The 12,969-nt window shown below is 39.2% G+C and overlaps 1 protein-coding gene across 1 annotated transcript; it reads right to left on the bottom strand.

The window, feature by feature from the left end:
• Positions 1 to 9: 9 nt before the first annotated feature.
• On the bottom strand, positions 10 to 9,906 carry klhdc2 (kelch domain containing 2). Its single transcript, XM_033988205.2, is given in 15 exon segments — positions 10 to 2,141; positions 2,143 to 2,233; positions 2,716 to 2,768; positions 2,869 to 2,956; positions 3,397 to 3,469; positions 3,541 to 3,650; positions 3,901 to 3,959; positions 4,033 to 4,113; positions 5,005 to 5,088; positions 5,820 to 5,901; positions 5,980 to 6,092; positions 6,567 to 6,684; positions 6,756 to 6,835; positions 8,132 to 8,426; positions 9,838 to 9,906. Coding segments are annotated over 14 exon segments (1,299 nt in total). The 5' UTR covers positions 8,348 to 8,426; positions 9,838 to 9,906; the 3' UTR covers positions 10 to 2,090.
• Between the last annotated feature and the right edge of the window lie 3,063 nt (positions 9,907 to 12,969).

The following is a 12,969-nucleotide window of genomic DNA, read 5'->3' as shown; positions in this document are numbered from 1 at the left end:
TCTTGGTACAGTGTATTTTTTATTCACAATTTCAAAAGTCATTGTGCAAACCAAGCAAATCAAAACATTGGGATTTCAGTGCACTTGTAGCTCTTAATTAACTGTAAAATAGCGTTCTAGTGGAGTAGCCAATTTGAAGCATTTAAGACACACAGAAATCACTTTAAAACAAACACACTTTTATAAATAATAATCGTACATATTTACATGTTGGATTCAGAGGTTAAACGCACATTTTGTATAGTTGTGATAGTAATTTATAATCATCTGAATCTTTTCATAATATCAATAACTGAATTAGCCTACAGAATGTTTACTCTGATACAAGTACTGATGCTTTGTAGATTCTATGGGGGGTGGTGCTAACTGTAGGCACTGCTCTGTCTAAGATTTTAATCTGAGCTTTGTTTTAACACAATCTGACCCTAATGAACTGCCTTAGTTGTTGAGCTGATTTGTGCTTGAACAGAACCGTGAACGCTCGTATTGATAAGTGGCATTTAAATCCATTTTGTATTGTTTTAAGTTTTTAGATTTAGTCTGAAATCACAGGCTGTGTTTATGTCCTGTACACTGTGGTGGAATCTTCTGTAGATACATACCATGGTGACATACACATACATGCACCACCCCCAAGACAAATAATCCATATTGTACTTTAAGAACACATAAATCAAACGTAATTAGTTAAATGCAAAATAGCAGTTCATTGTTAGTGATTCAAAATTAAAATTGCTTGAACTACATTTTTCTTTTTTCCACAATATCGCAACAGCTTAAAGGTCCACTATGTAACGTTTCTGGCCACCTACTTGTCTCCATGGAGATGTTATTTCTATGCCTAGAAAGTTCTATATTATGGCTCATTTGTGGAGACAAGCTGCAGGCAACTCCACTAGACCAAGTTATAGGTCAGATCTGTGGAGAGCTGACTCCGCTTAATGCATGTTTTGCCATGGCATTTTTAAGCAATAAAATGTTAAAACATCTGTGACAACATAAATGCAAGATGGATAAGTATAATGTTACACTGGGGAACATTGCGGGCAAAGCAATAACATCTCTATGGAGACACAGGAGGCAGGAAGCAGGACTCCCGCCACCAGAAGAAAGCCAATTCCAAAATAACAACAGATGAAGGGCCACTGAGTGAAAAGAAAATTAAATAAAAAATACTCCAACATATTATAAAGATTGTCCTGTAGTTTAGACCTCTACAGAAATACCACTTGAAACATGCTTGTGTTTAAAGGCAATTTTTCACTCATATTTAATTATAGTCAGAAAAAAACAATTCTCCTGTGTTCAGATTAGCATTAGATTAGCATGAATGGGGCTAGCTTGCTAACGTAGCAACTTTCACCCTCGCTTACCTCACATTAATATTGGGACTAAACCCGGACCGAAACCTGGACTAGAACCGGACCAAACCAAGGCTACATTCAGGACTTAAACAGGACTAGAGTGTACACAGTCTTAATCGTGTTAATCTTGTTAAAAGGGCTGCGTACCCGATTTTTTTCCATGTATTTGCCCCAGTGCAGATAATGTATAAACAACTCTTGAGGTCCAGATAGGTCAGCTGCGTACTGCCTACAACCAAGTATAAAACATTTTATTGTCCAGTAATAAGGACGTGCACGTTAGCATGCTATTTGCTGATGTTGCTAACGTAGTTTTCTTTTACCTACAGAGCAAAACTCCGCTCTTGTCTTGAGAGTTGTTTAAAGCACTTCTAATTATTCACCGTGATGAGTTTATGATGCTCAGAATGGACTAGTTCTGTTTGTCACGTTTTTAAGACAGTAAAAATCAGGTACAGTGCCTTTAAAACAGCTTTTCTTTCGACACTAAAGAAGCAGCCCACAAACTCCCAAACACATGACAATCTAGACTCCTCTAATTTGACAATCCAAACAAAGATCAATACAGTTTCTCCCCTCGTCATAGAACCTTTTGCACCCTCTCTGATGGCATCCACACTTCCGCCTTGCTTTACTTGCGTTGCAGCGATACACATATGGATTGAACAGACTAGCATATCCTGTACACCCATCAGGACTACAAAGATGGCAGCGGTTCTGTAGTCCTCAGGAGCCCAGTGTGTTGAGCAGACTCATCCTCTTGAGGCTTGCTTGAGGCTTGCTTGAGGCTGTGCAGCAGGTGCTTGGGCAGACAGTCCCAGGAGGCAGACAGGCATTCGCGGTGCTCAATGATGGACTCCATACAGAACCTGGAACACAACAGGGATTATTTGAGCGAGCAAAAATCAACTGAAGTTGAAAGCTCCTTTTTTAAGGTTGGACTGTCTGAGCTGATGGGGCTCTACTATCTCCACTTCCCAAGAAGTTTAATATTGGACTTTTAATCCCTTGCCCAGAGCAACTGAACTGTGTAACATTTGTAAAGTAATACATTTTTGCTTGTTGATTTTGCATATTATTATTGCCAGTGTCAATATGCAAAACCCAAAATTGTTAAGTTTGCAAATTAACTTTTCACTGTTAAGTATAATTACCAGTGGTAATATGATATGGATTTGAACCTGGGACCTTTTTCAAGACAATAGTCCTGACCGCTAGGCCGCTTTGGGCATGCATCTGCTGCTTTTAACTTTTCTAAACTATACATTTAATCATTACCACAGTTGGATGACAGCCCAGTAAAGACCATTATGAAAACACTGAAGTTGCTCTCATAATCTCTTCTCCTCACCTGAGCAGGGACTTGGGCTGAACGTTGAAGATCAGTAGTTTGTTGCTGTGAGCCTGTGGAGCGCACGCACACACACACACACACACACACACATCAGCACTGGTTTATGTGTGACTGTTGTAATGATGATAATGATGATGGTGTCTCTCTCACCGCTCTCTGGTGGGACAGCAGGTTGTTGGCACAGCCTCCAAACACAAAGACTTCTCCATCAGGCCCAGGACACGCCGTGTGCCACAACCTAAAACAGGCACCACATAACAGTGTAAGCAGCAGGGACATGAGAGGAGAGGCACTGTCCTCAGTTTAAATAAATGCAGAGAGCGAGGGAGATGTTTATACAGTGGGACCAGTGTGAGTAGTTTCAAATCATTCTTTAAAAGTTGTAGTCTCATTCTGAGTCATTATTTTAATGAAAAGGCTTATTAATATAAACATTTGAACAGATTTATAATCTAAAAAAATATGTTATTTATATTTTGATTTAAATTATATGGGGGGGGGACAAGCAGCTGATGCCACTAGGCAACCCCACTCAGAGTAAAAAAAAGATTTCTAGATTTTTTTTTTTTTGCAAAAAATAAACACATAAATAAAAAAATAGAAATGCCTGTATTTGACTCAATTTGATGCTGCAAAGTTACCAGAAAAGTCAAACAGTGCACCTTTAATATAGGTTACCTTGGATTTTCAGTGTGGCTGTGATTGAACGGCTTCCACTCATTCTTGCTGACACAGTACAACCAGGCATCACCTACACACACATGTTACACACGTTACACACAGCAGAAGTATGGCCATTTTGTACTCATTATAGAGTCATACTGAGGGTGTCGCGCTCTGTGGTGAAGCCTCCGAACAGGAAGATGTGGTCCTGGGACACAGGGGTGAAGGAGTGCCACGACCGCCCCACTGGCCCCCCCTGTGGGACACTCCTGATGGACACACAGGAGAAGAAGCCATCACAGTACAAGAACAACCACAAATACTAAAGGGCTTGTACCCAATTTTTCCAATGTATTTGAGCAAAATTTCCCCAGTACAGAAACACTATATAAACAGCTCGAGCTTGAGGTCAAAATAAGTCAGCTGTGTACTGTCTGCATCTAATTATAAAGGCCTTCTTTTTTGTCATATTGCCCAGTTCTGGTATGAACCCCCCAAAGTTAAATGTGTAGCCCTTACATTTCATGCCACTGCCATGTGTCCAGGTCCAGGTAGTACAGGTCATTCAGTCTGAAATTCTGTGGGTCACATAAAGGAAAGTCAAAACAAGCTTAAAACTGCAAATCCATTATACTACTGTCACCATCATACTTTATATCGTCCTCCAAACACATAACCTCTGTTTCCCACTGTGGCACAGGCGTGAGCAGCTCGAGGAGATGGACTGTTGCCCTGGAGACACAGGAGTATAAACACATGTATGTAAAGCCCTCATACAGTTAAGAAAAGTCATACTAAGTTTGTTCTTACACCTGGAGCTGTAAAACAAAACAACATCATGTTGATCTTACAGCTCCTGTATGACATTTCTATAGATTGTTCTCGCCACATCCACAGAGGAGAACTTTGTTGCAAAACTCCAACCCATGCTGGGTTGGAGTTTTGCTGTGATTGGTTCGATTTGTGAGCGTAGTTAAATTTTAAATCCATACCTCTTTTTTTAAATGCAGTCAAAAAGTTTAATTTCTGCCATTATGATGAATATATAACATGTTTTACATTTTGCAGCTGTGCTGCCAGTTGCTTGAGAAGGAGGCAGTGTGTGGTTCTGCAGCAGAACTTCTAAATGTATATTAAATATCTGAGCTCAAAGGTTTGGTTTTGTTCTTACAGATCCAGGTGCAAGAACAAATGTCTTGCTTCTGATGAAGTATGAACTGGCCTTAATTGTGTACATTTGTACTGACTGTGGTGACTGACAGGGTCTCATATTAGTGCTTAAGCAACAGTACTGACTATGTGTTAGCATTAGCAGTGACTGTATATTATATATTTGTGTGTTAGCATTAGCAGTGACTGTATATTATATATTTGTGTGTTAGCATTAGCAGTGACTGTATATTATATATTTGTGTGTTAGCATTAGCAGTGACTGTATATTATATATTTGTGTGTTAGCATTAGCAGTGACTGTATATTATATATTTGTGTGTTAGCATTAGCAGTGACTGTATATTATATATTTGTGTGTTAGCATTAGCAGTGACTGTATATTATATATTTGTGTGTTAGCATTAGCAGTGACTGTATATTATATATTTGTGTGTTAGCATTAGCGCTGACCGTGGTGATGGGCTGGCTCCAGCTCAGGGTCTCCAGGTCTAACACATGGACGTGGTTGTTCCAGCCTCGTCCTGGGCTGTCCCACTAGAGGAGACAGAGCAACAGCATATACTTATGAGGAAACATTTATTTGTGATATTTCTGATGATTTATTTTAGGCAATGTTAATATTTCCTAACACCAGAGTAAAATAGTATGTTTGTGGTGGAGATGTCTTTGCTTTTCCTGGAATGTTATACAGTATGGCACTAAACATGCAAATCTTTCTTGGGCCTAGAAAAGCATAGATTTCAATTTCCTGTTTATAAGCTTAATTTTAAAGACTTCTTCCCATTCAAAAGATGTATTTTGCTGTGAATTGTTTGAATCGCTAGGACAAGTGTAATTTTACATCTCGAGAAAAGTTACATAGAACATACCTTTAAATTGTTTATGTTCATGAAAGGTGATTATACTTGCTCCAGTACAGATATATTGTGTAAGCAACTCCTGAGGTCAAAATAAGTCAGCTTTGTACTGTCTGCATCTAATTATGAACAATTTTATTACATACAATTTGTATTTTGCGCTGCTAGCATGCCATTTGTTGCTAACTTGACTCCACACTTGTCTCTGAAAGATGTGAAACACACTTATAAACTCATCGCAGTGAATAATTAGGATGCTTAGAATGCATAAGGTAAGTGAGGAATAACTTTGGACCATTGCAAACGGTTTAACTTGTTTCAACTGTTTAACTGTTTTAAAACAATAAAAATCAGACACAGCGCCTTAGAAATTGATTTCAGGGCGATCTAGATGTTGGTGAGCATTACCATGAGTGAAGAGGATTCGTCATATTCAAAAGTTCCTCTGTGTTCATGAGCAGCATAGCCATAGCCGCCAAAGTACACGATCCTGCACAGAGAACCACACATTAGACAGTTATACCACTCCCCCTCACTCTGTAGATTCTATGGACTGCTGCCGACGCACTTGTTTCTGTAGACCCAGCAGCCCAGCTTGTCCTTGGCTGAGGGAGGGGTTCCTGTGAGCTCCCTCATCTCCTCCCAGGTGAGGGTCGGACCACGCAGGGGCAGGCGGTAGATCTGCAACAGGCACATGTTAGACCAGAGACACACAGGAAACAAAGGAAACGCATGATATGAGAGAACAATGGAATTCATCAGTGAATGTGAATGTCCTATAGGCTTTAAAAATAAACTGTAAGATTTAGATTTTAAATTAGTAATTATTACCTAACTGTGTCCTCAGATATGAGGTAAACATGTTAAAATTAAATATATCTCTTACTAATGTAATGCTGATTATTCTAAATTACAAAAAACAGTCAGTTCACTTCAGTTTTGGAGGTTCTGAGCTTTCACATGAGGTATGGCCTGTCCATATACTGAGAATGAGAAAAACTTGTTATGTGTCTTTGTGCAGGTTAATAGTACCTATTTAAGCAAGAGAGAGCGCAGACTATATACAGTTCTTTTAACTGTACACCACGATATAACTGTACCCCCATTATTTATTGTTTCATGTTGAGTAAGAACTAAGAAAAATATCAGACTTACCCTGTTGGTGTTGCCTCTGGCGTGGTGGCCTCCGAACAGGTAGAGTACTCCTTCCACACATACGGCGCAGCTGCCGGACATGGATGTGTGGAGGTTTCCCCCAGCCAGATGCTTGGACCTGAGGCACCAGGACAATGAGGGACTGTCATGGTAACCACATGCTAACCACACACTAATGCAAGTGCTTACCATTCTCCAGTCTCCATACTGTACATCCAGATCTCATTTCGGGGCAGGTAGAGGTCAAAATAGCCATGGTTTTGGGCATTCTGGAAAGAAAAAATGTAATTAAATAATAGTTTGTACATACATTGTCATCTTTGTTTTGTGTGAATTTCACAGAGTTGTTTTTTAGCTCCAGCAGAAATATAATTCAATGTTTTCCCTCGGCCATCTTAAAATTAGGGCTAGGTGACCTTTACAAACCGCAGATTTTAAAGCCTCACCACGGAACATTTTAGCCTAAAAATGCCCTACAATAAATGCTTGTTTTCTTTTTCATTATTGGAATAAATCAGAAAATCTGACAATAAATCAATACTAAAACTAGTATAAAAACTAAATACTCATTTGTGCAAGTATTGATACTAAAAAAAGTCACATTCACAGGATCTTGATCTGTATCAGAACAAGTATGGACCACTATGGAAACTACCTGGATGACTGAGGGATTACAGATATAAGGTCGTATGGGAATATAAAAGAAAGTATTATGAGTGTTATGTTTTTATGTTTTATTATTATCGTGGAATTGGCATTGAATATTCAGTCTATTCCTTAGAATCAAAATAGAGTTTGAAAAGTTAGTATCATGACAATATTAGTCCTTACTGTGAATGAATCTTCAGAAACCTCCAATCCAACTTTATTTATAGAGCACTTTAAAAACAGCTGACCAAAGTGCTTTGTGAAACCTGATTTGACCTCCATTTCCTTGTCTCCACTGAAGTGTTGTTTTGGCTATAGTGTTCCACATTATGGCATAAAATGTATCCATCTCCATGGAGCATTTTGAAGTATGGTTTTAATGTTTTTCTTGCAGGTGACGTAGCACCTTCAGAAAATTACATGGTGTTGTTTTACATGTATAAGCATTAGATGATAGATGCACAAATAATAACAAGAATTTGACAATAGATGAAAACTAGCCTCTTGGATAATTATGTCATATTATTCAGTAGACCTGTATCTCAAAACTATTATTTATCTCTATGTATCTGACTCAAACTGCACTCACAAGACTACACCTATAGGGGAGTTCATGCAACAACAACTATTTATGCAGAAAAAAGTACTATGAAATAATGTATTTAAATAAAGAGTTTAATCTTCCTTTTACATACAAATACCAAAAAATTCAAAATCTTCAGCTAATTCATTCACGTGTCATTTCTGCTGTTGTCCCACATAAATCTTTTCTAATCTAAATTAAATAATTAGTCGACTAATACATATTTTGGTTGACTAATTGACTAAACAACTAAAGATCTACAGCCCTAGTCAATATGCGTTGGCCATGTAATAAAAATAATAATAATAAAAAAAACAACCCTGGCTTCACTCACCTTGTATCCGCCCCACACATACATAGCACTGCGGTCCACCACAGCCACATGTCCGCTCCTCTCCGCTGGAGTGTCCAGCTCAAAGGACTCCGAGGCCTCAGTGTCCAGCAGCGGCTCGTCCCACACCTCCACCTGATCATCTTCAGGAGGGAAGGCATCGGGGTCCTGATTGAGGACAGCTATCATCTCCTCGTCCGAATCCTCATCCCACTCCATGGCTCCTCCCGTCTCCGATGAGCAGAGGAGCACAGAGGACCAGAGATATGTGGAGAGCAGAGCACGCTGACTTTTGCCTCTGAGGAGAGAGGATTAGGTCAGTTGACTGCCAGGAAGTGCTCTTGTAAAGTAGGCTAAGAAATTTACTAAGGTTGTAGTTGACTAAAATGGTAAACAGTCACATTTCTAGCGCTTTTCTACCTTCAAGGCACTCAAAGTGCTTTACATCAAAGAGACACTGAGGGCGAGTTGCGTTAAGTGTCTTGCCCTAGAACACCACGGCAGGATTCATCTGTGGGAACTAGAATTGCACTGCCAACCTGCAAGACACGCGTTCTGACCGCCTAACCATAATGTTTAATTTGAGAGCGGGATTCGAACAGCCAACCTTTAGCAGATACTGCTGCCTGGAGTCTACTACGATAGGTCGACTAAGAAGGGAGCGAAAGTAAGGCAAAAGCTGTCTACTATTACATATCTCACAAAACCACAACTAGACAGGAGTTTATGCTAAAACTAATATACAGAAAAAGTACTAGGAAACAATGTATTTCTATAAAGTCAGATTAAACTTGAATCGCAAGTTTAAAGGAACTGTACTAGATTTTTGCTGTCTTAAAAAGCATGTAGCTTCTTGGACATATTATACAGTTGGGCTGCAATCTAATTGAAATCGCAATTTGACACAGTTATCAAATGTCAAAGGCTGCCATTTTGAAGTACCATAATTTCCTCCACAAACTACAAAATATCCCATCTTATTCTCCATAAAATGCTAACCCTGCAGTTTAGATCTGTACAAACATGTTCTGAAATGTGATTCGTGTATTAGCTTGCCAGTTCACACTTCAGTATTTTTGTCAATTCTTCTGGACATGTTTATAATGTGAACTTTGAACAGAATCTTGTTATTAAATCATAAATCGCAAATCTAATCTCAGTGCTTGTCAGAAAAATCGCTATTAGATATTTTCACTAATCGTTCAGCCTTACCACTAATTAAACATGAGTTAACTCGAATTTAGCTGAAGTAGACACACCCAGTCAACATGAAACCGTTGGCTGTCTGCTATTAACGAAAGAAAAACAATAACGCAATTTTAAACAGTAAAATGCTCTGATCATTGCAAAACAACTCTTATTAAATGAAAGTTAGTAGCTGAGCATTTATCAGGACTCATCCATTGTAATTACCCGCTGGCTGACCCACTTCTGCGAGCTTTCACTATTTAGGTTATCAAGTAACAACGTTAGCTTTAGCCCCCGTGTTAAACCAAATGCTATAATTAATCCGGATGCTGACGGTGTAAAAGCGTTGCCACAAACCGTTAAATAAACTCTTTGCGAATGTTAACGGGCAGAAATTAGCATTGACCGCCTTATCAGCTGTGCAAAGACAATAACAACAGGAGCATGTGTCAAAAGCATTAGAATGGCGCTCACATGAGGCCATCGGAAGAATAATGCTAACTAAGAAGATGCCAACTTACCTAAAATGTGAAGTTAAATGTTCCCAGAGCGCATTTGTGTTGATTTGAAGCGTCGGTTGTCGTAAAAAAAAAAATAGTTTGTTTCCGGATGTTTCTCCCCAAAATTAGCAACAGTCTATTGTAAATGAGGTCACGGTGCTACGTCATCAGCAGTGGACGCTTAAAACACACGCCCCCACGCACGCTGCCATGTGGACACGCCCCTTAGCAGCAGGAAAGTAATGTGGGGAAAGTGTTGGTGTCAAAAAAACCTACCTACATCTTAAAGCGTCACTGCTCCTGTGTCACATTAACAACACTGATTATGACACAAACCTCTGTTACATCTGCTGAACGAAAGCTGTGAATGCTCATATAGGGATGAACAGATACCACGTTTTGCAAAACGAGTACGAGTACTTAATTTTGCGTACTGATACTGAGTAAAAATACCGTTTCCAGACATTATTTTTAGTTGTGTTTCAATACAGTGGTAAATCTAATTGATTTCATAGGATTGTTATAGTATAGCCACTTTTTCATCTTAGAATTCTTATGGTATGTACTGAAATCATTGTAGTTTGGTATAATTCAAATATATAATTTATTTAGATTTATTTAGATTAATATTTACCACTTCCTCTTCACAGACTGCGCCCCGCGCTAACTGCTAATGAGCTAACTGCTAACGAGCTAACTGCTACTGAGCTAACTGCTAACTCGTCTGTTAGCATAACAGTGACTGTTGTGTTACTTTTACCACGGTCACACTTTGTCCAATATGGACATGTTATACGTCTTTTAAAAGCTCTGAACCCGCTCTGTTCAGTGCTAAATGTGTTTGTTAATTACAATAATTTACAATACAACACAAGCAAATAAATTTATTTTTGTTGTTTTCTATGACAATTACAATAAAACTTGTTTGGCACAGAGCAGCTGTGACTAGAGAACGTAGTTTACTACAACTGAGCATGAAGTGGATAAATTATGACTGGTGAGAGGCTTGTCAACCTTGTTAACCTTTATTTTTCTCACTTGGAGCTGTGATACTGGCCAACCTGGGTCGGGCCTGTGGGTGTGAAGGGCGTGGAAGGTGTGCAAGGCAGGACCAGCTCTCTGCAGCACCTGGCACAGAGCCATGGGCCAACATGTGAGCATAGCAGCTCTCATCTCTCCCTGAGTCAGCCTGTACAACAGTCCCTGAGTCATACTGTGTGCGCCAGAGCCTCTCAATGTGTGGGCCTGCGCCTCTGAAAAGACTCCAGCACTGTATCACTGTCTGTAAAACACATGGCTCTGTGCTACAGAAGCAGAAACACACATCACACATTAAAAAGTATATTAAAAAATACAGAAGGATGCAGTCTAGTTTAGTTCAGATTCTAAACTAGTTTTATTCATACTGGACCTTCCTTGAATAGTTTATACTGGTCTTCATCTATTTTATATCAGAATTACATGACACCATGTAAAAGTTGAGATCCTCACTGAGCTGCAGAGGCTGCACTAGCACTGATTAATGATTGGCTGTAGTTGCTGGAGTACTGTGAATCTTCTTCAGAACCAAAACACCATTTATTTATAAATATTACACAAATGTGTATATTTATAATAATGTATAACATACCTAATTTAGCCATCATGTCCAATGTTTTTGTACTTAAGAATAAAACAGGATTAGAATTGTTATCAGTGAAAGCTATATTTGACTTAAACATGTTTACCTCTGGGGACAGAGATAGGTCAAGTTTATGAAATTTTAAATCTTACATATTGTTCCTATTATGATTGTATTTATTTTATTTTTTTACATAATTGCCAAGTTGTTTACGTTATAGATGTGGCTGTGAAGATGATTAGGATGTGATCTTCAGAGTCACTACCTAAACCTCAGCACCTGCAGCCATCATGAATCAGTGCTAGTGCAGCCTCTGCAGTTCAGTGAGTGAATTCTGGAGGTTCTGATTTTTCACATGAGGCCTGTCCATAAACTGAGAATGAGAAAAACCTGTATGAGTCCTATCTGCAGGTTAAGGCAACACAGGTTCTGTTGTGATTGTAGTACCTTTTTAAAACTATAAGAGTGCAGGCTGCACAGTTGCTTTAGGAATCAATCAACATCACAACAGTTATCAGCAAAAGCTATATTTGAACTTGTTTACCTTGTATGGGATCACAGATAGGGCAAGTTTATAACATTTGAAATAAAAATGGAGCTGTTACCCTCCCTTTAGATACACTTTACCACATCCCTCTGCTGTGGATCCTTCCCTGTATTGCCAGGAGGAGGCGCTCTTTCCCTTCCCTTTCCTCTCCTCATGTAGTGTTTAGGATTCTTCAGTGCTGAGGTATGTGGCTCCTCTGATTGGGCTGCAGCTAAATGCAGCTCGCCTTTCACTCTTTCTTATTGCAAATAGGAGCTGCACCTCTCCGTGTCATGTTGACCCAGCTAGCACACTCCAACTGGGAATGTTTTGGAAAACTTTGGAAGGCTGCTTCGATTTGGGACTACTTTTACCTACCACATTTGAATTCAGTAAAAACAGTTGTTAATAAGTGTGTCCAACATAAAATTCAAGTCAGAATGTTATGTTTGGAAAACTCTGGGCTGCAGCTCCAACAAGCTCCTCTCACATTGCACAATTTGATGAAATCATAAACATAAATGGTGACCGGGGGCCTATATAACTCTATGGGAGATTCACAGTTTTGAAAGAAATAAACTTTGCCAAAATAAAAATAGAAAAAATAGGCCAATTATCTTAAATATTTTGTTGTATATTGTTTAGTTTAAACTTTAAGCACTGTAGAATGTTGTAATGTGACATGAACACGACGGGTTTTGTCCTATTTTTATCGTTCCAAATCAGATAAGTCGAATTGAGAAGTTTTAAATGTGCCTTTTAAGCGGGTGCTATGGAGTGTGAATGAGCTGTCTGTTTGTGAGGCTTGGGAGCTCCGCGTGCAGGTGGAGGTGAGGGGGTGGGGAGGCAGAGGCTTGGATTTCCAGAGCTCCCTGGGGTATTTGGCAGACACAGCCTAATTTGTAGTGAAATATCCAACTCAGTATGTTTTGCAGGTGCCTGAGAATGAAGGCAGGGCATGGTGCAGAATGAGAAAAAGGCAATTTGTGACATGAGAATGTGCAGA

This window comes from Periophthalmus magnuspinnatus, chromosome 22 (assembly GCF_009829125.3).
Source record: "Periophthalmus magnuspinnatus isolate fPerMag1 chromosome 22, fPerMag1.2.pri, whole genome shotgun sequence".
NCBI lineage: Eukaryota > Metazoa > Chordata > Actinopteri > Gobiiformes > Gobiidae > Periophthalmus > Periophthalmus magnuspinnatus.
The sequence above is the reverse complement of the archived record's forward strand: the minus strand, read 5'-3'. Positions and strand labels throughout refer to the sequence as shown.